The sequence below is a fragment of the Argentina anserina genome, chromosome 4, assembly GCF_933775445.1.
Source record: "Argentina anserina chromosome 4, drPotAnse1.1, whole genome shotgun sequence".
NCBI lineage: Eukaryota > Viridiplantae > Streptophyta > Magnoliopsida > Rosales > Rosaceae > Argentina > Argentina anserina.
Window position 1 is genome coordinate 1148056 of NC_065875.1, and position 24674 is coordinate 1172729.

Below are 24674 nucleotides of genomic sequence, written 5' to 3' on the forward strand. Positions count from 1 at the left end.
GAAAAAGGCGTAATGGGTGTGTCCTTGATTGTCCTCTACATTTGACAAGCTTCCTGCGCTGCAATGCTGGATACAGAAGGGTCTTCAACATAGTTGCAATCAACTTTATTGCAGCCATTTCTGCAGGTATACAGCTCAAAGTATATATTGACTTAGTAGTGACTGATTATCATTTTTTATTCTATATTTCATATCTTCACGATCCTATACGTTCTTACGGTTTTTGTTGGTACAATTGCTTCTGAGTTGAGAACCACATCTTTAGCTATCAAACAGACAAATATTCAGCACCTCAAAGATCCTTATAGCCAGTTACAGTCATAAAAAAAAACTATATTGCAGTAGGTTTTGTGGAAAATATACAGTATGTTGCATTTTAAGCAAAATGGTGACTATAATATATGAATAAAAAATAAAAATAAAAAATATGAATCTATATTACACTGTTCCGGAAGTAATAACATATTTCCAAAGAAACAAATAAAACGAATTATTCAAAAAGAGAAAAAAAATTAATTGTATGCTGGTTTTGAGCTACACAGCTAATCAGCTATCCAACCATGCTGAAGTTTATATGGGGTGCTTATTTTTCTTCATCTTCAGATAGCTGAAAATGGGTCTTTCTGGAACAGGTATAGACTTGACTAGCCAACCAATGGGCCAAGAGATGACTGCAATCCCAATGCATACACCCCATTGTCCCCAATTCAACCTCTCTGTATCTGCAAATTTCTTGAGAACCTCCACCATCACGACCTGAAGAACAATTGTCACCGCAATGATGCCCATAAACAACTTGTTGGTGTGTATTCCTTTGAAGACATTCTTCTTCTCTAGCTTTCTTGCGTTGAACTCATTAAAGATCTGGCAAAGCACAAAAGTATTGAAGATCAATGTGTCCTTTACCTTATCACTGACGCCGAATATTGCTTTACCCTTGAACTGTAAGACCAAGAGGACTGTTATCTGGTAAAGTGCTTGAGGCAAGAGGTTCCTCCACATGATGTTTGTGATGAGCGGTGCCGTCCTTCCTACAGGTGGCTTTTCCATAAGTTCTTTTGTGGGTTTTTCTGTGGCAAGAGCAAGAGCTCCAAGTGTGTCCATGATCAAGTTTACCCACAATAACTGAACTGCTGTTAGTGGAACTTGACCTGCTGAAACTGCTGCTACAAAGTTGATCACAAGAGCTGCAACATTGACGGTGAGCTGGAATTGAATGAACTTCTGGATGTTGTTGTACACACATCTCCCCCACATCAAGACTGTAGCAACTGAAGCAAAGTTATCGTCCATGATCACGATATCCGAGCTCTCTTTAGCAACTTCTGTTCCTTGAATCCCCATAGAAAGTCCTATGTCAGCTTCTTTCAATGCCGGTGCGTCATTGGTGCCATCACCAGTCACTGCAACTACATGACCTTTCTGTTTCAAGCATTGCACCATTAGAAGCTTATCAAAAGGCGAAGACCTTGCCATCACACAAATTTTTTCAACTTTCTCCAGTCTCTCTTCTTGTGTGTAGTTGCGGAATTCCACACCTTCAACCACTGCCCCGAACATGTCCTGATCAGGCCTGAGTATCCCACATTCAGTGGCTATTGCTTTTGCAGTGAAAACATTGTCACCAGTAATCATCTTGACATTCACCCCTGCATATTGACATTCTTCAACTGCTTTCTTTACACCCTGACGGCATGGATCCTTAAGACCTACAAGTCCCAGTAGGGTCAGTCCATCGTCATTTAGCACATATTTCTGGTCTGCATTTAGTCGCTTTTCTTCTGGTACTTGTTTATGCGCAAATGCTATGCATCTGAGGCTGCTAGCTGCCATACCTTGAATAATCTGCTCAAATTTCCTCTTTTCATTTTCATCCATATCCTTGACAATTCCAGAGGCATTGTAATAACTTTTGCACATTGCTAGTATCATCTCTGCTGCTCCTTTCCAGTGTACATGGATTGAGTTGTCTGCATTTCTCTTCACCAGAACCCCACTTTGTTTCTTCTTTGAGTTAAAGGCCTCAACGTGGAGAATGCTACAACTCTTCACCACTTTCTCCATATCCATGTTCAACCCTTGTACGGCCCATGAAAGAATAGCCTTTTCAGTTGGACTGCCAGAAATCTCAGCTTCGGATTCCAAGCTAGGCCTGTACACACTACCAGTTGTATTGAGAGCAACCCCTTCTTGGATCAATTCGGAAACATAAGGAGAGATAGATGAATGAGCTTCTTCTTCCACAGATTCTTTCCCCAACCAAAACTTAGTCACCTTCATCTGGTTCATGGTCAGAGTGCCTGTTTTGTCGGTACAAATTGTTGTTGCAGATCCCATGGTTTCGCATGCGGAGAGCTTCCGGACCATTGCGTTATCGACCATCATTCTCTTCATGGAATAAGCAAGAGTGAGTGTCACAGCTAATGGTAGTCCTTCTGGAATTGCTACCACAACAATTGTAACAGCAGCTGCTACAATCCCAATGACAGCGTTTATTATGTCATCAGACTTTGTCTTGCTGCCATTGTACTCTTTGTTTCCATTCTCATCTTCTGTATTACCAGTGAAGTAACGGACCAACATGACTACAAGCACAAAGAAAGCAACAGCCAAACCAACTTTACCTATCGATGAAGTTAGCTTGTCTAGACGTGCCTGCAGAGGTGTCTTTTCACTGGTATCTTGGCTGATTTGGCTCATCATTGCACCCCAATTTGTGTTCATGCCAACTGATGTGACGAGCATCCGACCATAACCATCAGCGATTTTGGTCCCTGAAAACAAGAAAGGATTCTCGTGCATGCTAATCTCAACATGGTCACTCTCTCCTGTCATGCTTGATTCATCTACTGATAAAGAGTGACCTTCCAGAAGCAATCCATCAGCTGGAACCTGATCTCCAGTCTTCAAGCAGATGACATCACCAACCACAATTTCAAATATGGATATCAGTTGGCGCCTTCCATTTCTCACAGCCTCAATTTGTAGATTGTTGCTGACTTTAGACAACTTGTCAAACTGTCTGCTTTGTCTGTAGTTGCTTATGGCTGAAACAGAAATAACTAGAATGACCGCGAGACAAATGCTTCCACCGTCAATCCAACCTTCTTTTAATCCATGCTCTTTGATACCGAAACCAAGAGACAATGCAGCACAGCCTAAAAGAATGAGAATAGTGAGGTCTTTGAAGGCTTCCCACACAAAATGGAAGAATCCTTGTGTTGGTGGTTTCTTATATGTGTTGGAACCAAATGCTTCATGTCTGCGAGCAATGTCTTCAGCATCGTCGCCATTAATTCCATGCTGCACGTCAGTATTGAGTGCTGATGCCAATTCTTCAGCCCCTCCCATCTCCACGAGCTGGTTTCGATTTTTCTCCTTCACAAGATCAGTGAGGCATTTTTGATCAGCTTTGAAGCCATTAATGGCTGGAATCGAAGGTGAACCAACACTAACAATGGAGTATGAGACTGTGCGTGGTATAAATGCGGGTTTGGTGTTTTTGGGTGGAGAAGAAGGTCGCAAAGACAGGAGGGCTCTGGAACAGTAGATGTTGATAAAAGCAGAATGCCATTTTCTTTTGCTTATGCCAAGACTGGTGCTCGGAACATCAAGCAGAAACTCTATGCTCCCCAGCCTTGCATGCAGGGTGGTAGGCTTGGTCATGGTTTACGTAAAAGCAAATTCAAATACCTCTCAAACTGTTTATATCACAACTCACAATGCAAAAGTATGTTGACAATGTGTTTTTGGGTAAAAGAAATTCTTCTACAAACCTGTTGTTCAAGTTGTTTCCTTCATGTCGTGAAACCCATTCTATTTATAAGATGTCCTAAGACTATATTAATTTATAGCCTGTAGTACGTGTAATATGCAGTTCCGGATAAGTAATTCCGACATCAATTACATGCCGATGTGCGTGTATAATGCGTATGTTACTCTGCTCTTTCGGAGAAACTGATGTTCTTCCTTGCTAAGGATCCAGGAAAGTCTTCAAGTCTTTTCCCACTTTCCTAGTCATTTCCTATGTCGTATCAATCAATTTATGAATGAATAATCGAATGAATCCAGGTGATCAGTTTCGGAGAAAGTTCAAGTATTGATTGATATTTATTTTCATAGTAGTCAGGAAACCGGATATTATGGTCTGAACCTGTGCAGGCGCGGCGGCGCTGCCTCTAAATAACGAGTGGCGAATTTCGTTAATGTGGGGCTGTGGGCACACATAGTTTCGTCGGCAAATTGCAAAGTAAAATAAGGCGACGTGTCAACCCGTAAGCACTAAGGAAATGATGTACACGCATACTTGCCAATGATCGAACAACATCTATGTAATTGTAGCCTTGTAGGTGTCATTGCTCATTTAGTAGGAATTTGACATTGGACCAAATAGATGCGGGCTCCACAAATAGAGAGACTATTTTGTGACCGAGTCCCAGCATATATATATATATATATATATATATATATATATATATATCGAATCATGACTAACAAATTGTAGACAAATGACTAACAAATTCTTGTAAAGAACTCATACACATATCTTCTTCTGGGGTTCTGGGCAATTGCGCCATGCATATATTTCTTTTGTTTTGATGAAGGTAAATTATTGCCATGCATACAACGATCCTTTCATATTGTTACGCGGAAAAACCTCAGAATTCCAATCGTTGAATCTTCTTTCATCTTAATTTCAATAGATAAGGCTTGACCTAGCTATATTGCTTAAACCCAGCGCCGAGTCATATGCAACGTACGCAAAATTCATGTTGAGACTTGATGAGAATTAAGAATAACAACTTTTCTATAAGGTTAGCCACAGACTACCATCAGAAATTGCGTTAAGTTCTTATTAACTCTGAATTTACATTGTTCAGTCAACTCGCTGTTACAGGAGTACATGATGTAGTTCAAAAGAAAATACTAAAAAACACTGGCGGATTCAATCCAACGCTTGTCTGGGCCGGAGCCCGTGCAAGATTTTTGCTCTCTATTTTATATATATTAGTGTTAACAAAAAAATAGATATATATATATATATAATTAGACTTTTAGCATTTATCTTCTTTAATTATAAAAAATCCTCAAATATAACTCTTCTAATCTTATTGTGGCTCTATATATTGAATATGAAATTGTGAGTGATTAAGTTTCAATTTAATTAATTTGAGAAAAAAATTTGTACGGTATTTTAATTTATCATTGATCTCAAAATATTCTTCTACATTCATAAACACTTGTTTTAATTTTGAAAGACTCAATGACCTCAACCGTTTGCATGGTTATATACTTGTAGTGACAACATTTTTTTTTGGCGTTCGGCCAAACTTCAACCAAACTTGATACTCACTCTATCTTCGGCCGAACTCTGACCAAACTTGAAACCCACTCTATTTTCTGCTAAATTCCGCCCAAACTTGAAATCCATCCTATTTTCGGATCCTAGATTCACCACCGCTAAAGAGAAGATAATTAAATGTGAAGGAAGTGCATGATACGTACCTACTAGATATATTCTAACTTGGTCGGTAAATGATCCCTGTTTGTGTGTTTGTGATATCTTTTCTGCAAAACGCGCAAAGGGTGTCGATTCAAATACATTCCTGATCGGTTCCAACATTCCAACCACGAGATTGTACAAAATCCATGACAAATGTATAAGCAGGGGAAATGGCATGAGTAGTGCAAAGACCATCTATCCATCTTCACAAAGTCTTCCATACAAATACTAAAATATAATATGATGAATTATTAACTCTCATTCTCAAGTTAGGCTAACATGCAATCATTGCAATGGGTGGTTGATCTGAAAATTCTAGCTTGGAATGCACAGACAGTAGTTCCATCTTGAATCACACCATCGATCAATTTTACAATTATATATATATATATATATATATACACAGTCCGTCTTGGCTGCGGAGGTCCGCACCACTGTTTTGGTGCGGATTTCTATTTTTGTACCACTTTTCGATCGAATTTCCTCATCTCCACTGTCTAGTATTTAGATAATATTGTGTAGATCATCGCTGCAAAATTTCAGCCAATTTGGTGATCACTAAGACACTCAAAATTGCGTTTTTCTGTTAAAAACATAAATGGTTCATGTTTGACAAAATTCAGTGCGTCCACGTTTTTCGATTTTGAGGACCTTAACGATCACCAAATTGCCTGAAAATTTGCATAGATGATTTACACAATATAATCTAGATACTAGACGGTGGAGATAAGGAAATCCGACCGAAAAGTAGTTCAAAAATGGAAATCCGCACCAAAACCATTGGTGCGGACCTCCGTATTTGAGAAAAACCATATATATATATATATATTTTTTTTTTTCCATAAAATCCTAGAGCATTCATCTCTATTATTATGTATTTTGTATAATTCGTATAATCTTGGATGATACCTTTAGTTTCACGGGTATTATTCAAAAATGAGTATTTCAAGTATTGTAATTGGATGAACATAGTAATTTAAAAATAAAAAATATATAAACATGGTGTAAAACAAATGTCAGGTGTACAAAGTTGTCTGAGTGGCAATAACGGTTCCTTATATTAGATATACAATGTATTTTTTGAGATGCATTGTAAATAAACGAAACTTATCTACAACTACCATTTAAACAATGGCTAAATGGAATTTTCTTTTTATTAGAATGATCGATCTATGTCGAATAAGTCAAATAATATGAACAACCAAGAGGTGAAGAAAAAAGGATTCAAAGTTTTGAACTAGCTAGAATAAAAAAAGGTGTTGCTAAATGTACCTGCAAAATTTGAAGTATACCCAACATCTAAAAGTTTATCCCTTGTGGTTCCAAAAACCCCAATCCAACGATTTCATTCCACAATCAACCATTTTCAAGTACTTCTCTCTTTTGCCAATTCGAGCAACACCTAGACTACTACAAACAAATACATGTAGTTCGTGGACAAGCAAGAATTGTATAGAGGTTCTGAAGATGAGAGAGATAATAGTTGATCATTAATAGTCCTTGAAGAACTAATAAATATATAAACTATTTGGATGAGAGAGAAGAAGACATCCACTCTATCAATTCTGATCTCTTTTAACAGTAAGGGGCTCATTAGACAACAATGCTCTCTCCCTCTCATCGGTTTATTAAAATTAAGAATTAACCTAACATTGCCGGATACATTTAACATCACACGTACCAAAATCGACGTAACATCTTACCAAAGTATGGCACGCCCTACACAAGTGAGGCTAAAACCCCACAAGGAGGCCATTATAGTATTCAGTTTTCTTAAATTGGTGTGCTGTGCCTATGTAATTGGCAGAATTTACAAAAAGCTTAGAACAGAAATCAGAAAAGTAAAGAAAGAAAAAAAAAACAGATTACTGACGCCGGGAATCGAAGCCGGTTGGGCTTGGTATTAGTAAAAATGCTAATCCAAGCCTACTAAGCCTGCAGAGATCTCTGTGGAGATATGCTGTTATACTTATCTAATAAACCATAAACACCCAATATTATTGAAACCGTCTCAAAATACGTTGGCCATAATATATAAGGGCCTGTTTTGGTGTCTGGTTTTTGTATGAACTTGTAGTATGCTTGCAATTTGTCTTCATCGTTTGTGGGTTTGAAACTTTGAATTCGTCAAAGATGTTTGGAACGAGTCAAAGAAAGTTAAGAAACCATGGAAAGGAATCGGTTGTCTTCTTCGATCGAGTTCTTCCACATGCCACTTGCAAAGTCTCCTAGCTATACAGCAAGTATGTGCTCTTGGCTTCCACGAAGCCTTCATTTGAATTCTTTAGTTATACTAATCAACGTTCATCCATCCCTTTTAGTCTTCTCGGCGTCGGCTGTGGAACATTGTTCGTATTTAGGTCGACGTAGCGGCGTCACAGCTCTTCCGTCTGGCACACACGTTTACGTTACGTAGGTAAAGCTAACTCATTCATTCTCATGATCTCATCCAAATACCATACATTTACCAATTGCACATATCATTTTGGCAATTTGGCTTATACAGTATGATGGACTAGACTATATATAAGTAGAGTATACTATATTCTCTGTGACTCTGTCTGACAGTGATATATCTGTCAATAATAGAGAGCGAGACTTTGGAACTGATCAAGTGGGAGTTGAAAGTGTCAAAGTAAACGTAGAACATTCCTCGAATTTGAAGATTCCAACGTTTTGGATTCTATTAATAATTTTCACTCTCAGAGCAGCCTATATATAATCCCCATATATGTATGTATATATGATAGTTATTCCAGTCATATATTCCTTGCTCAATCAAAATGGTGTCTTCAGTTTTCCTCATTAATTTTGTGCTCTTGTTGTTCCTCTCTTTCTTCAACGTTGAAATTTTGTCCCCCGATTTCTTTGCAAACACCAAATAGCCCCAATGCCTACTATTTTCAATCTTAGTGCCAGAAAATTGCCTTCCCCAGTTCATGGTGATGTTTTTGACCACCAACTGTTTTTTGATGATTTGCTTCTAAAAATCACCAACCTGAGGAGTTCTTACATTTTTGTGTGGGAAGCCTTCAAATAACAGAAAATTAGTGATGACATTCTCCTGGTTTTGGAATGCGTTTATAGCACAGGTTTGAATGAACCAAATTTTACATCTGCTTCATCATTTATGTGACAGTTTCGCAAATCATGGAAAGTCAACGACACTTTCGATGACTGGCAGCACAAGATTTTCCTATTCCGAATTGAGTTTCGGGTTGCCAGTTTGGTAAAGATCGGAGATCTCAAAAGGCTATTCTTTACAATGAGACTACATCAACCAGGTCCAATTCTTTGTAATAATGTTGCATCACTCTGTGGTAGAAATTCCAGGTCAATCTGCTAATTCGACAGGTGTAGCATTCTCCTTGTTGACGGCTTTGATTCGGAGAATAAGTGGAGTGGTGTTTTGATTACAAGGAAGGCATGACAATACAATCCAAGTATATTTTCAGAGGAGCTGCACAGATGATACTAGAAATGTGCACACGTTACTACAGTGCTACTGGACTTGTTAAAGTTGTTCAAGGTATGGCAGCTAGCAGCCTTAGATGCATGGCGTTTTCGCACATAAACAAGTTCCAGCAGACGAGCAGGTTGAGGTAGACCAGAAAGTTTTGCTAGAGGAAGATGGATTGACCCTATTGGGACTTGTAAGGCTTAAAGATCCATGTCGTCCGGGAGTGAAGAAAGCAGTTGAAGACTGTCAATATGCAGGTGTTAACATCAAAATGATTACTGGCGACATTGTTTTCACTGCAAAAGCCATAGCCACTGAGTGTGGGATACTCAAGCCTGGCCAGGACAAGCTCGGAGCAGTCATAGAGGTGCTGAATTTCACAACTACACTCCAGAAGATAGAATGGAGAAGGTTGATGCAATATGTGTAATGGCAAGGTCTTCTCCTTTTGATTAGCTTCTGATGGTACAATGCTTGAAGCAGAAAGGACCTGTAGTTGCAGTGAGAGGTGATGCAACCAATGATGCACCGGCACCGAAAGAAGGTTATATAGGACTTTCTATACGGATTCAAGGAACAGAAGTTGCTAAAGAGAGCTCGGATATTGTGATCATGGATAACTTTGTTTCAGTTAACTACAATATAAAGTTGAAACTACAATATTTAAGAATAGAAATTTACTACAGATTTACTATGGTTCCAGCATGGAGCTTCAAAGTTCAAATGCTGCTCTGATGTTTCTTCATCCTTAGGTAACTGAGACAAGGTTTCTTTGGAACAGGTACAGACTTGAAAACCCATCCAATTGGCCAGGAGAGGGCTGCAATGCCAATGCATATACCCTATTGTCCCAAGTTCAGTCTCTCTGTATCAGCAAATTTCTTCAGAAACTCAACCATGACCACTTGGAGAATAATTGTTGCTGCTAGATTCCCATTAACAACTTATTGGTCTGTATTCCCTTGAAGACATTTTTCTTCTCCAGCTTCCTCGTATTAAACTCATTGAAGACCTGGCAAAGCACAAAAGTGTTGAAGATCAATGTGTCCTTTACCTTATCACTGACACCGAAAATCGCTTTGCCCCGGAATTGTAATATCAAGAGGATTGTTATCTGGTACAACGCTTGAGGCAAGAGGTTCCTCCACATGATGTTTGTGATGAGAGGTGCTGTCCTTCCCACTGGTGGGTTTTTCTGTGGCTAGTGCAAGAGCTCCAAGTGTGTCCATAATCAAGTTTACCCACAATAACTGAACAGCTGTTAATGGGACATGACCTGCTGATACTGCTGCCACAAAGTTGATCACAAGGGCTGCAACATTGACCGTGAGCTGAAATTGGATGAAATTCAGGATGTTATTGTACAGACATCTCCCCCACATCAAGACTGTAGCAACTGAAGCAAAGTTATCGTCCATGATCACGATATCTGAGCTCTCTTTAGCAACTTCTGTTCCTTGAATCCCCATAGAAAGTCCTATATCACCTTCTTTTAGTGCCGGTGCATCATTTGTTCCATCACCTGTCACTGCAACTACATGGCCTTTCTGCTTCAAGCATTGTACCATCAGAAGCTTATCAAAAGGGGAAGACCTTGCCATTACACATATTGCATCAACCTTCTCCATTCTATCTTCTGGAGTGTAGTTGCGAAATTCAGCACCTCTATGACTGCTCCGAGCATGTCCTGGCCAGGCCTGAGTATCCCACACTCAGTGGCTATGGCTTTTGCAGTGAAAACAATGTCGCCAGTAATCATTTTGATGTTAACACCTGCATATTGACAGTCTTCAACTGCTTTCTTCACTCCCGGACGACATGGATCTTTAAGCCCTACAAGTCCCAATAGGATCAATCCATCTTCCTTTAGCAAAACTTTCTGGTCTACCTCAACCTGCTCGTCTGCTGGAACTTGTTTATGTGCGAACGCGATACATCTTAGGCTGCTAGCTTCCATACCTCGTATAATTTGCTCAAAGTACTCTTTTTCATTGTTATCCATATCCATAATAATTCCTGAGGCATCGTATTAACTTGTACACATTGCTAGTATCATCTCTGCAGCTCCTTTATAATGTACTTCAACTGTATTATTCGCCTTCTTCTTAACTAAAACCCCACTACCGGCACTACGTTTCTTCTTTGAATTGAAGGCCTCAACATGGAGAATGCTACAGCTTTTCACCACTATCTCTATATCCATATTCGCATTATTCCGTTGGCATTTTAGCCTTCCTTCTTCTTACAGGGCCTATCCACTAGTTCAGTACTCCTTCTTGGTCGTGAATATCTGAATACGACGAACCGCCCATGATAGAATAGTCTTCTCAGTTGGACTGCCTGAGATCTCAATTTCTGAATCCAAGCTAGGCTTAAACACACTACCAGTTGTGTTCAAAGAAACCCCTTCTTGGATCAAGTTGAGAACATGAGGAGAAACCCCCTACAGAAGAGCAACTTGCGGATATACTCAGCAAAGGAATGTCCAAGAAGATTTTTTATGACTCACTTTACAAGTTGGGCATGATTGATGTGTATGCGCCAACTTGAGGGGGAGTGTTAACGTGTGTGAGCTGTGTAAAGCAGCAAACCATGTTACTAGAACAGCTAGATTCATCATTAGAGATAATGCTAAACAGCAATGCATTGTTGAATTCATTTCCTATAAATAGCTAGTTCTAGACTTGTATCAAACAATCAATTCAAAGCAATATACAAGCTACATACATTTTCTAGTTGGTATCAGAGCCTTCATGCTCTTTTTTTTTTTCCTTTTTGTTTTTCCGGCCGGTTACCTCCTCCTCCGTAACCGCTGCCCTCCGGTGCTCTTCAAACCACTGTCTCGCCGCTGCTCCTCATCGACCACCACTGCTCCTCATTCCTGCTGCTCCTCAATTTACCCCTCTGCTGCAGACGCTACACAACGCTCCGGTGGTCTCTCTCTCTCTGCCGGTCCGGTCACACTCCACCACCGTGACGTTGGTCTCCCTCTCTCTCTCTTTGGTGCTCTCTCTCTGACGATTTCTTCACCCCTCCGCTGGAGAAATTTCGGCGACGATTTTTCACCCTAATCTCAAAGATTCACACTTATCTACCCGCTCTCAACCCGACCCGGTCCACACAGATCCGACCCGATCCACATAGATTTGACCCGGTCAACGACCCGACCCGGTACACCGACCCGACCCGACCCGGCCCACTGACCCGACCCGGTTCGCCAGATTCTGTCATTGCATACTCACTGTCAGTGCAAATACACCGGCGACAGATTGTTCTCAACTTTTTTTTTGTTTGCTATCTTAATACATTGTTTCTTTTTTCAATGGGTTCTGGACACGAAACTGAGGGTTCTCAGCTCCCTGATATTCCGACCTTCGAAGTATCTGTTAAAAGTTCTGACAGTGGTTCATTTGGGGGTACCAAACTCAACGGAACCAATTTCCATAAATGGAAACGACTCATGGCTGCTCATCTTCGAGGCATGCACAAGATGGGACATGTCACCGGCGTCACTAAGGCTCCTAGTCCTGAGGATATCGTTGCCTACAACAAATGGGACGACGACGACGGTCTTGTCATGTCCATCTTATGGAAAGCTATGAATGATGAGATAGTTGATCTGGTGGAGGCATGTGCCACTGCACAGGCAATATGGGAGACACTGACTGGCTTATATACTAATGACTCTGATTTCATACAGGTTCATGAGTTAATGTGCACAGCTTTGGCCATACACCAGGATGGGCAACCGGTGGCGCACTATTTCACCAAACTCAAGAATATTTGGGCTGAGATTGATGTGAAACGTCCTTGCATGATTCAAAATCAAGAGGATATTGTTTGGTATCAAAAGGAGAAGGAGCTTGAACGAGTTCACCATTTCCTGAAAGGTCTTGATGCAAAGCATACAAGTGCGAAAGGCGAATTGCTCCGAATGACCGAACCACCTAGCCTACTCACCGCTTTCACTTATATCCGAAAGGATGAGTCTCAGCAGGAGAGTATTCTTCCGGCACCAGCTGTCATTTCCAGCCTTATTGTTCATGCTCGATCTCCGGCACCACCCCTTCCGCAAGCAACTTCCGCTCCCCTTCACCGACAAGGACCACCACCAGGCTTCGGGAATCAACCTCGCCCTCCTTGCTCTTATTGCCATGATACTAACCATGCTCGTGCGACCTGTTGGAAATTATATCCACATCTTAGGCCAAAGAGGCCTAATTATCGTCCCCAGGCAAAAACAGCTCTTCACTTAGTTCCGGAACCCGATATCTATAGTGTGGTTGGGCATGATCATCATACTGCTGGAGGAGCACCTACCGCATCCATCGCTGGCCGTGGTCAAATTGGTATGGCCTTCAATATTTCTCACTCTGTTAGTTTTGATACCTGGATTATTGATTCTGGTGTATCTGATCATATGACTTATGCCAAATTTTATTTCACCGTATTATCCCCTCCACCCTTACCCTATGTTACTAATGCTAATGGTGAGGCATTCCCAGTGTTAGGGACATGGTTTGTTCGTATTACTCCCACCATAGAGCTTCACAATGTACTCTATGTACCTGCTTTATCTCATCATTTGATATATGTTCCCCAATTGAACGCTGACGCTCAGTGCTCTATGACATTTTTTCCTATGTATGTGATATTTCAGGATCTTCTCACCAGACGAGTAATTGGTCGGGGGTATCTGAGGTTGTTTCATCTGGATCTGACATACGCCGGGGAAAAACCAGGGGGACAGTCTCGGACCGCTTTACTCTCCACTTCTGACAAGCTAAGTGAAGTTTGGTTATGACATCGTCGCTTAGGGCATCCATCTTTTAGTGTTATGAAAAAATCCATGCCTACTTTATTTATTAATTTGGACGAGTCTTGTTTATGTTGTGAAACATGTGTTTTGGGCAAGAGTCATCGATCTACTTATCCCCCTAGTACTTCTACTAAAAGTTTTCTTCCTTTTGATTTAATTCATTCTGATGTTTGGGGACCCTCGAAAGAGTCAACTGTATCAGGAATGCGATATTTTGTGTCATTTATTGATGATTGCACACGTCTTTCATGGATTTTTCTTCTTAAAAATAAAAATGAGGTTTTTCTAGCTTTTCGTGCCTTCCATACTTCTGTCCAAACACAATATAATGCCACCATTCGAATTCTTCGTTCTGATAATGGGGGAGGGAATATGTGAATCATGTCTTTCAGGAGTTCTTTAACACACACGGGATTGTTTATCAAACAACGTGTCCTTACACACCTGAGCAAAATAGGGTTTCTGAAAGAAAAAATCGTCATTTACTTGATATGGCTCGATGTATTCTTTTTAGTGCCCACATGCCTAAATACCTTTGGGGTGATGCTGTCATTACTTCCGCCCACCTTATTAATCGTCTTCCATCTCGTATCCTTCAAGGGAAAGTTCCCTATGAGGTGCTTGCATCTCATGTCTCATTACCCTCTTTTCATAATCTTCCTGCCCGTGTTTTCGGTTGTGTTGCTTTTGTTCATCTTCCACAACATCAGCGTTCTAAGTTGGATGCCCGTGCAGTTAAATGTGTGTTTGTTGGGTACGGAGGACATCAGAAAGGATACCGATGCTATCATCCCCCTACTCGGAAGTACTATGTCACTATGGATGTTACATTTTTTGAGGACATGAGTTATTTTTCCTCTTCTGATACTGCTCTTCAGGGGGAGAATTCATATTTTGAAGAGCTATATCATGGAGAGGGGGAGACAAGTGAACCAGTCGATGTGGTAACAGGTTCCGTTGAGATTACCAATGTATCAGCCACACAGGCACCACCAGAGGTCGTCACTCAAGAGATTGAGACACCAGAAGCTGACAACACAACTGCCCCTCATGTCTCCCGTATCACTGTTTATACCCCTGACCAATGCTCTCCTGGTACAGAAGATCACTCATCTGAGGTTAGTCATTCTATTAGGGATAATAGTAGACAATATGTTTTGCCAAATAGGTCTACTCGGGGACAACCAACAAAAAAATATGAACCTACCCTTCAGACTAAAGCCAAGTATCCGGTAGCACATTTTATATCTACCAAAAGATTATCTAAGTCATATGAGTCATTTGTGAATCAAATATCTACTGTATCAGTACCTAACAAAGTGCATGATGCATTGGGAGATCCAAAATGGAGTAAAGCAATGGAGGAAGAGATGAAAGCATTACAAAAGAACAATACTTGGGAACTTGTACCTCCACCATATGGCAAGAAGACTGTAGGATGTCGTTGGGTGTTTACAGTAAAACATAATCCAGATGGGACAGTAAGCCGGTATAAAGCACGCCTAGTAGCGAAGGGGTACACCCAAACATATGGCATAGACTATGATGAGACATTTGCACCTGTTGCAAAGATGAACACTATCCGGGTATTGCTCTCTGTCGCTGCTAACTTGAACTGGCCTCTTAGGCAGTTTGATGTCAAGAATGCATTCTTTCATGGAGAACTAACAGAGGAAGTATACATGGATCTTCCGCCTGGATATGTGGCCGCTTCCCAAAGTAACTCCGTATGGTCTTAAACAGTCACCTCGTGCGTGGTTTGGAAGATTCTCACAATTCATGAGGAAACTTGGCTACAGACAGAGTAATTCAGACCACACGTTATTTCTCAAACATCAACAAATGAAGGTAACAGTCCTAATTATATATGTTGATGATATGGTAGTTACTGGGAATGATACTGTTGAGGTGGATAGATTACAGAAACAGCTCGCCACAGAGTTTGAGATGAAGGACCTAGGCACACTCAAGTACTTCTTAGGCATTGAAGTCGCCCGGGGAAGTGATGGTATTTATCTGTGCCAGAAGAAGTACATCCTTGATCTACTAACAGAGACAAGTATGTTGGATTGCACTCCCATTGATACTCCTATTGAGCAGAACTATCGGTTAGCAGAGTATCCAGATCAAGTCTCTACTGACAAACCTCGTTATCAGAGGCTAGTTGGACGCCTGATTTATCTATCACATACCAAACCAGACGTTGCGTATGCAGTAAGTGTAGTAAGTCAGTTCATGCATAATCCAAGTGAGGACCACATGAATGCTGTTGTAAGGATCTTGAGATACTTGAAGTCAGCTCCGGGGAGAGGAGTAATGTTTTCTAATCGCAACAGTACCCTTGAGGTTTGTGGCTTTACAGATGCAGACTGGGCTGGAAATATTACAGATCGGAAGTCCACATCAGGGTATTTTACCTTTGTTGGAGGTAATCTTGTTACGTGGAGGAGTAAGAAACAAAATGTGGTAGCTCGATCTAGTGCTGAAGCAGAATACAGAGGTATGGCTCAGGGAGTGTGCGAGTTGTTGTGGCTTAGAAATTTGCTACAAGATTTGGGTGTTAAACCTAAGTGTGCAATACAACTGTACTGTGACAACAAGGCAGCTATTGATATTTCACAGAATCCTGTGTAGCATGATCGTACAAAACATGTAGAGGTTGATCATCAATTTATAAAAGAGAAGTTAGACGCTAAGATCATTTGTTTTCCGTTTGTTCCTACAGAAGAGCAACTTGCGGATATACTCAGCAAAGGAGTGTCCAAGAAGGTTTTTTATGACTCACTTTGCAAGTTGGGCATGATTGATGTGTACGCGCCAACTTGAGGGGGAGTGTTAACGTGTGTGAGCTGTGTAAAGCAGCAAACCATGTTACTAGAACAGCTAGATTCATCATTAGAGATAATGCTAAATAGCAATGCATTGTTGAATTCATTTCCTATAAATAGCTAGTTCTAGACTTGTATCAAACAATCAATTCAAAGCAATAGACAAGCTTCATACCTTTTCTAGTCTTCTTCCACAGCATCTTTCCCCAACCAAAACATAGTCACCTTCATCTGGTTCACGGTAAGAGTACCTGTTTTATCTGTACATATTGTTGTAGCAGACCCCATGGTCTCACAAGCTGAGAGCTTCCTTACCATTGTATTATCAGCCATCATTCTCTTCATAGAATAAGCAAGAATGAGAGTACACACAGCCAATGGCAGACCTTCTGGAATTGCTACTACTACAATTGTCACTGCAGCTGCTACAATTCCAATGATATCTTTTATTATGTCATCAACTTTTGTCTTACGTCCTATGAACATTTTTCTTTCATTCTCATCAACGGTAGTCCCTGTGAAGTATCGAACCAACATGACTACAAAAACTAACAAAGCAACTGCCAAACCAACTTTACCAATTGCTGAAGTCAGCTTGTCTAGACGTGCTTGTAGAGGTGTCTTTTCATTAACATCCTGGCTGATTTTGCTCATCATTTCACCCCAGTTTGTGTTCATCCCAACCGACATGACAAGCATCCGACCATAACCATCTGCAATTTTAGTTCCAGAAAATAGGAATGGATTCTGAGTAATGCTAACCTCAACATGATCACTATCCCCTGTCATGCTTGATTCATCTACTGATAAAGAATGTCCATCTAAAAGCAATCCATCAGCTGGTACTTGATCTCCAATCTTCAAACAAATGATATCGCCAACCAGGATATCAAAGATTGAAATCTGTTGGCTCCTTCCCTTTCTCACAGCCTAAATCAGGAGATTATTACTAACTTTTGACAATTTGTCAAACTGTCTGCTCTGTCTATAGTTGCTGAAGGCAGAAACAGAAATGACCAGAATGATTGCGAGAAATATGCTTCCACCGTCAATCCAGCCTTCTTTTAGTCTATGATCTTTGATCCCAAAGCCAAGAGAGCACATCACAGCCTATGAGGATTATCATTGTGAGGTCTTTGAAGGCTTCCCAAACGAAATGGAAGAAGCCTTTCGTTGGTGGTTTCTTGTATGAGTTGGATCCAAACACTTTGATTCTCTTGAGAATGTCCTCAGCATCTTCACCATGAATTCCAACCTGCACATCAGTTTTAAGAGCGTCTGCGACACCTTCAACCCCTCCTAACTCCTGGAGCTGGTTAGCTTTCGCTTTCACAAGCTCAGTGAGTCTTCTTTGGTCTACTCTGAAGCCATTAACGTCTGGCGCCGAAACATCATGGACGGTAATGGTTGTGTATGAAGGAGAGCGAGATAGTAATTTAGTGTTGATGTCTTTAAGCACAGGAGCTCTGAATAATGAGAGGAAGGCTCTAGAGCAATAGATGGCAACGAAAGCATAATGCCACTTTCTGTTCTGTAGGCTAAGACTTCTGTTTCGAACATCCAGGATCAACTCGATACTCCCTAGTTTTGCATGCAAGCTACTCGTAGTAGTAGTCATGGTACGTTCCAAAACCTGCAGGTATTGCATGCAAGCTACTCGTAGTAGTAGTCATTTCTTATAACGCCGATGAGACCAAAGAGTGATATGATTCTCCTCTTGGTCGACGTTTTTCGTGTGACGGTCCTGAGGGAGTCACGTTATTATTTAAAAGGGAAGATATCGATTTCGTGTGGTCGCTTGAGTGCACCGCTGTTTTGGGTGCGATCATGAGTATCGCCGATATGCATCGATTATTTTGTGACCATATACTTCACTACCCTTCTAATTCTGGTTACATACTTGAATAGTTTTGATTATTTGAAACCAATACAACCCTCGTTCTCATGGATGCGTCGTCATCGCGACTGTTATTTGAATGTTTGAGTTTTCTTAAACTCATGTCTATAAACGATAATTCCAAGGTCTACGTACTCAATTATTTGAGTTGAAATTCAGTACTCTGAAGCATCACTATTTGCTGACAAAAGATCCAAAAAAAATAACGAATTCTATGGGACACACTTCAAGTGATTTAATGAACGTCTATGACGTTGTATTCTCAGAGTTGACCTTGATGCATACTCTACATCCAAGAAACGCATGTCATTTTTGGCACTTGTATCTATTTCTTGAGGGAATTTTGGAGATGGAAAAGTAACATTCTTCCATTCTCAAGTAAGCAAATATTTTGAGCCACATGCTAAGGCTCCGCCCGATCCGATATGCAAGATTTTGTTGCTACGGACTTTTGATTAGTCAATCTATTATGACTATGTCTTCTGCTTACTATTTTTCAAGTATGACGTTGGCATTGCCATGATTATTACTCGACTTTAGCTTAAGTCGTCTATTGGAATTGGAAGCTTGTTTGTATTGTATTAAATAATGGCATATTCAATAAAATTTCTCGTATTTCTTGTTTACAAGATGGACTCGTGAGAATTTTATTTACCTTGGCTTAGCATGCATGGTCAACCTTTGCAACTCACGTGGTTTTTCCGCTTTTGGGTTACATGGGACCCCAATAGCACTACATTGTGATTTTAGACCTTCAAATTTGGAAAACGGACCTCGGAACGTCAAAATTGACGTCGTTTTTCCCGGTTACTGTTCCGGCGTTTCCGTAACGTTTTTCGGCGTTTTATCAGCGTACTCGCCGCCTTTCGACCATATTCCGGCGTTTCCGACACCGCCACCCGGTTCCTACTGGTGTCCCCTGTCGGACCTGAGGTTCCGGCTGCCGCCAGCCAGTTTTCCGACAAACGGTGCCGCCAGTTTCCGACGATTTTTTCGTCGTTTCTCGTCATTTTTCCGGCCTATTTCCAACAGTTTTTACTGCCACGTTTTCCTACTCCAAATTTCACCCAGTTTTGAGTTATTTTTACATGATTTTCCGGTTAATTTTTCGGTTTTCTCCAAGTCGTTTTATAGCTCAAATGATTTTATTATTATTGGTGACCACCCGCACCAATTGGATGGTTTTTACCACCCAAATTGTTTGGTATTCAACTGCTCTAATACCATGTCTTTCCAACTCTTAAGTTGAGGAATATAGTTCTATTGCCATATGATACATTCGATGAGATTGTCATTTGTTTCAATCCCCCCTCTTACAATATCCTTCGGCGTGTTGTCTAGAGAAGTTCACCGCGATGTTGACTCTCTTAATTTTATTTTGAGCATGTCCCGTCGTGAAATCGAGTGTCTTGCTAATTGCGTAACCACCCACACTGTCTTACGGCACATGTAGTTATTTTACGGATCTCGTGCGGAGATTGTGTTCTATATCTTCGTGCTTTGCTAAGTTTTGAAGACCATATATGCCAATGATATATTTTCATCTTGATATTTGTGTTAAGAATGGAGAGGAATAAATCTGTCAGATTTCATTGACTTTAGCTTTTTCAAGCTTAGACAATAGCTTTGTTAGTCTGCAGACATAGCTTTGCTTGCCTGCCGCAGTTGTTTTATGTAACTCAAGATTCTTTGAATCATATGTTCAGTTTTGCTGTCTTCTTGGTTTTGACATGATCATTTTTGGTTATTTTGAACAAGATATGATGATTCGAGTTCTTTGCAATTCACATGATCATCTATTTTTGATATGAGCACTTTGTGCGACGTTCTTAACATGTTTTTACCTCAATTTGTACTTTGCTTAGCCCTTATTGTTATACTATTGAGTCATTGAGTCGTAGTAAGAGTCTTAAGCGGTATTGGATGCATTTTTGTGCTTACATGAGTTAAAACGCATAATTGGTTTAGAGTCCTAGTTTGACTAGGAATCCTTGTTAGGTTTTGAAACTAATTATCTCTTACTTATGATTTTATTTTCTTATTTTCAGATTGGATTGAAGAGATAAATAAAGAAAAAAATATGAAGCCAAGTCATGCAACAATTAAATAGAAGATGATCATTAAAGGCATAAAACATGTCATGTTTAGGGAATAAAACATGGCATGTTTTAGGGATTAAAGCATGACATGTTTTAGGAAATAAAATTTTCCAAGTTTTAAGGGATTAAAGCATGGCATTATTATAGGAAGAAAGAAGCAATTTCAAACCCTCAATCTTTCCTCTATATATACATGGCTTCACCTCTTAAATATGATCACTTCTCATTTGCATTCAAGAGCCAAAACTCTACCAAAATACTACCTCAAACATCCTTCACCAAAACAACAAGCCATTCTCCTCTATATACAAATTTCATCTCCACCGAAATCACCATTGAAGACACACCTCCAAGGTTCTTACAACGTGTGATTCTCGCAACTCATCTCCACGGGTTTGTTCGTTTTTGATTTTTTTTACAATACTTTGTCTATAAAGATTGTAGTATGATGTTTGTGTGGGATTATTGTTTTGTATTAAGAATCGAAATTTTCATATTGTTTTATTGGATTTTTGGATCTTTGCCGAATTGATGGTTTTCTATAATTAATGAGTTTGTATTTCTATTGTTGTGTTCTAATCATCTTTCTCATACTTTTAGATAATTTTCAGATATGTGCATATGAATTTAGTGCTTGGATGCATTCCGTAAGATTGTGTTTGAGTGCTAGATTCATCAACTATATTGACACAAATCGAATCATGCCCTAAGTAGGTTCGATTTGTGTTGATTAAAAGTGGTAAAAATTCTGGAAATTTGCATGTGAAATCATGGTGGGTGACGCCATACATGAAACATGTCTCCAACAAAGATTTGGTGCTTAAATGTAATCTTGTTTGATTTCTACTCTAAGTGTTATTGAATTCGATTGCATGCAAATTTAGATTAGGCCCTAAGTCAATCTAAATGTTAATTGAAATCTTGCACGATTAGATGATCCCCTAAGGCTCTAATTGTATTGGTGTCTAAAAAGTATGTAATTGGTCGAATTAGAATACATGATAGGTTCGAACTTGTAATTATGTGGTGTAATGGTAAATTTGGTTTAAGTTTGTTAAAGAGAAGTCGATCATGTAAATAATAATTTAGGTTTTATTTTAGTAGTTAATAATCAATCTCAAACCCCCAATTATTTGTTAACACTAAAAGTTTAGAGTTCCCTTCAATTCCCCGGAAAGAACGATCCTTGCTTATTCTATACTAACGATGATGTTTTACAGGGTTTATTATAGACGTTTTAACCAACGCTCTATCAATTTTTCATGTTCACGAAGCGATTGGAGGACCATCTCACCCATGCTCCACACAGTGAGGCCGTGCCTATCTGTGCCATGCACGGTGAGGCCGAGCCTGCCTCTTTCGGCGGCTCCATGGCATTTAGGCCATCGGTGGCGGCATCCTATCCTTCACAGGAGCTTGTGATGCCTCCCGTGTTTTTTAATGCCTTCATGGCAATCTCTGATGCCCATCGCTCATTTTGCAAAGCTAGTTCTCTTGCTAGATTTCAAGGAAGTCATTTTTTTGATAAGGCTCAAACCGAGAACATTCCATTCTTACAAAGTATTTAAGGTGACATTAGTGGACCCTATCCAACCGAATGCGGACACTTTTTGGTATTTTTATGGTATAGGTTAAGAGCATCGACACGTTGGTCACACGTCGCTTTGCTTTCCACATTGAACGCTGCATTTGCTAAGTTTTTAGCTATGATCATCATACTAAGGGCTCACCACCCTTCCCATCCTCTCAAATCTATTTGATTGGATACCGTTAGAGAGTTCACCTCCACGACATTGATGATTTCATTTTGCATGTTTACTTGGATCGTCGTTGAACATATTATTCCTCATGTTCATTCACTGTACGATCTAGCAGAGCTCGGACTTGGTTATGGGTACTAACCTGCCGATTTTTGCATGGAGATATGTAATGATGTTGCATGCAGCGACATGTATTCGTTTTAGACCCACAATTTACCAAGCGTTTAGTGCGTACCAGATGGTCACTGGATATGATCCCAACGTTCTTTTCATTAAACACCTATTTTGTTAAAGTTGTTTATGTGCCTCTATTGTAGTTATCTCAATGGGTCTACTTGAAACGATTAAGTATGGTTGGTTATAATTTATGAATCACCAACACTTGTCCGCTATTTCCAATCTACACACGTGAATCTCTATCCTGCGATTTTAGCAGATGGTCACTTCGATGAGACATACTTCCCGTCGTTAGGGGGAGATATGGAATGCTCCCATTCCGGTTTTAACGCCAGGAATTGACGTGGTGTGGCACTATGTCTCATTAAAATCCCGCACTACTCAAAGTGAGTAAATGTGCAACGCATTATCTACCTTCAGAAAGTCAAAGATTCGATGCTCAATAACTTTACCGATATTGCGAAAGTGACGAGATCGCACATAAATGCTGTGATGTGCCGGTAAGGTTGGAACTCTCAAAATATGAGAGAATTTCATATGACCTGGTCCTAGCACTGTTCGAGCTGGGAAAACGGATCTTCCTCAGAGAACAATCAGCCTGCCCCAGCACCGAACCCTGGACGGCTCAGCCCCTTCGTTCTCTGTTGTTGTTGGCGTGCCAGTACCTTTGAGTTAGGTACAACTGTGCTTTGGTTGACAATGTTTGCGCTCCACATATTGTCTTCCTCTCAGACGATTGCTCCGCAGTTGCTGATAAACCGCTGAAGTTCGAATGACCTATACACAACCGGAGTTGCTAGGTACCTTTCACTCCACCTCAAGTAGATGGCCGATCTTACTTTTAACCGCTTGGGGAAAAGCAGAGCTTATACTGTGTCGTTAATAGCAGGACTCTCTCGTGAATGAAATTTGCTGACTAGTGCAGGCTTTGGATTTGCTAGAAGCTAGGCTAGCGACTCGATGGACTTGACTCGAATTACCGAAGTTAATCGGACTTGTTGCTACATGCAGCGCGAAGCGTGCATCTGGGTAGCTCCGCTCCGATGGGAGACTTGGTTGCCGAAGTTAATCGGACTTTTACTCCGTTAGGAGATTTTGACTATGCGGTTGCGCGATAGTTTGTTTGACGTTGCGTGTCTTATTCTGTGCCTTCAACCCTTTATATAGAGAACACAGCTTGTTCTTTCTTGCGAATCAAGTCCTCAGAACCTCCTAGTTGATTAAGATTCACCTTCCTTAATCAACTCAGATTCTACACGGCGATAGTCCCCTACCTCCATTCTAATTTGACAGGGAGTCTTGCTCTGTCATCTTCTTTTCCGCAATCTCAGGGCTAGAGGTTGTCGCGATATACTTTCCCCAAATACCAGGGCTAGAGGAAATCTTGCTTTATGATATACTTTCCCCAAATATCCGGTCCACGGGCCTAAGTGGTCTGGATAATACCGGAGTATTATTTTAGGCCCAAACATTGCCCCCCAGGCCTTGAAATTGAAGACCCCGTGAAATTGAAAAGGGCTAGAAGAAAACCCCAAACGGTTATCTTTTTTAAAAAATAATCTGAAACGCTTTACATTCTCCCGTCACCGACTGACGCACGCCTTCTCCTCAAACCACTACAACCTTTCGAGCTGAAGTACGCGAGAAACACTTACTATTTCGAAACTCAAACCAGTTCCAATCGAGCAAACGCAACTCCTCCCTGAACCCATCAGTTTCGATTTCCGAAACCCTTTCAGTTCCTATATAAATCGCGTTCACGAACCCAACACATCCATCCAACCTGATTGCTCTATCATCAAAAACTCCAAAAAACCCTCTTTTGAAGTTCTCACACCCTGACAACAATGGCCCCAAAACCCAACCAACGTGATGCCCAGGCGGGTGCAAGACCTCTTCGCGACTACCCAAACAACGAACCCACCAATCGCACCACCATTGGAGTAATTGACGACATCACGGCATACTTGGGTCCCGCTCTCGCCGGCATCCCGGAGCGTGTCGACACGGACTACCACCATCGTTCGCGAACTCCTCCGCTTGCTTTCAGGAACACCCCAGCCACCTTCAGAGGATGGCAAGTGCACAGCCACCACCATGCCCTTATCGGAGTGTGGCCCCAAGTTTCTGA

General features: G+C 40.6%; 1 protein-coding gene and 2 pseudogenes across 1 annotated transcript; all 3 read right to left on the reverse strand.

The window, feature by feature from the left end:
- Positions 1 to 400: 400 nt before the first annotated feature.
- On the reverse strand, positions 401 to 3815 carry LOC126789987 (putative calcium-transporting ATPase 13, plasma membrane-type). The gene has a single exon (XM_050516108.1). The coding sequence runs from the start codon at positions 3664 to 3666 to the stop codon at positions 571 to 573; it is 3096 nt and encodes a 1031-aa protein (XP_050372065.1). The 5' UTR covers positions 3667 to 3815; the 3' UTR covers positions 401 to 570.
- A 4551-nt stretch (positions 3816 to 8366) lies between these two features.
- LOC126790006 (putative calcium-transporting ATPase 13, plasma membrane-type) lies at positions 8367 to 11204 on the reverse strand (annotated as a pseudogene).
- Positions 11205 to 16790: 5586 nt separating this feature from the next.
- LOC126790852 (putative calcium-transporting ATPase 13, plasma membrane-type) overlaps positions 16791 to 24674 on the reverse strand; it is a 55413-nt pseudogene continuing 47529 nt past the window's right edge.

Bases quoted from the DNA above. Each gene is read 5' to 3' on its own strand.
- LOC126789987 (XM_050516108.1), bottom strand. From the start codon at position 3,666: ATGACCAAGCCTACCACCCTGCATGCAAGGCTGGGGAGCATAGAGTTT.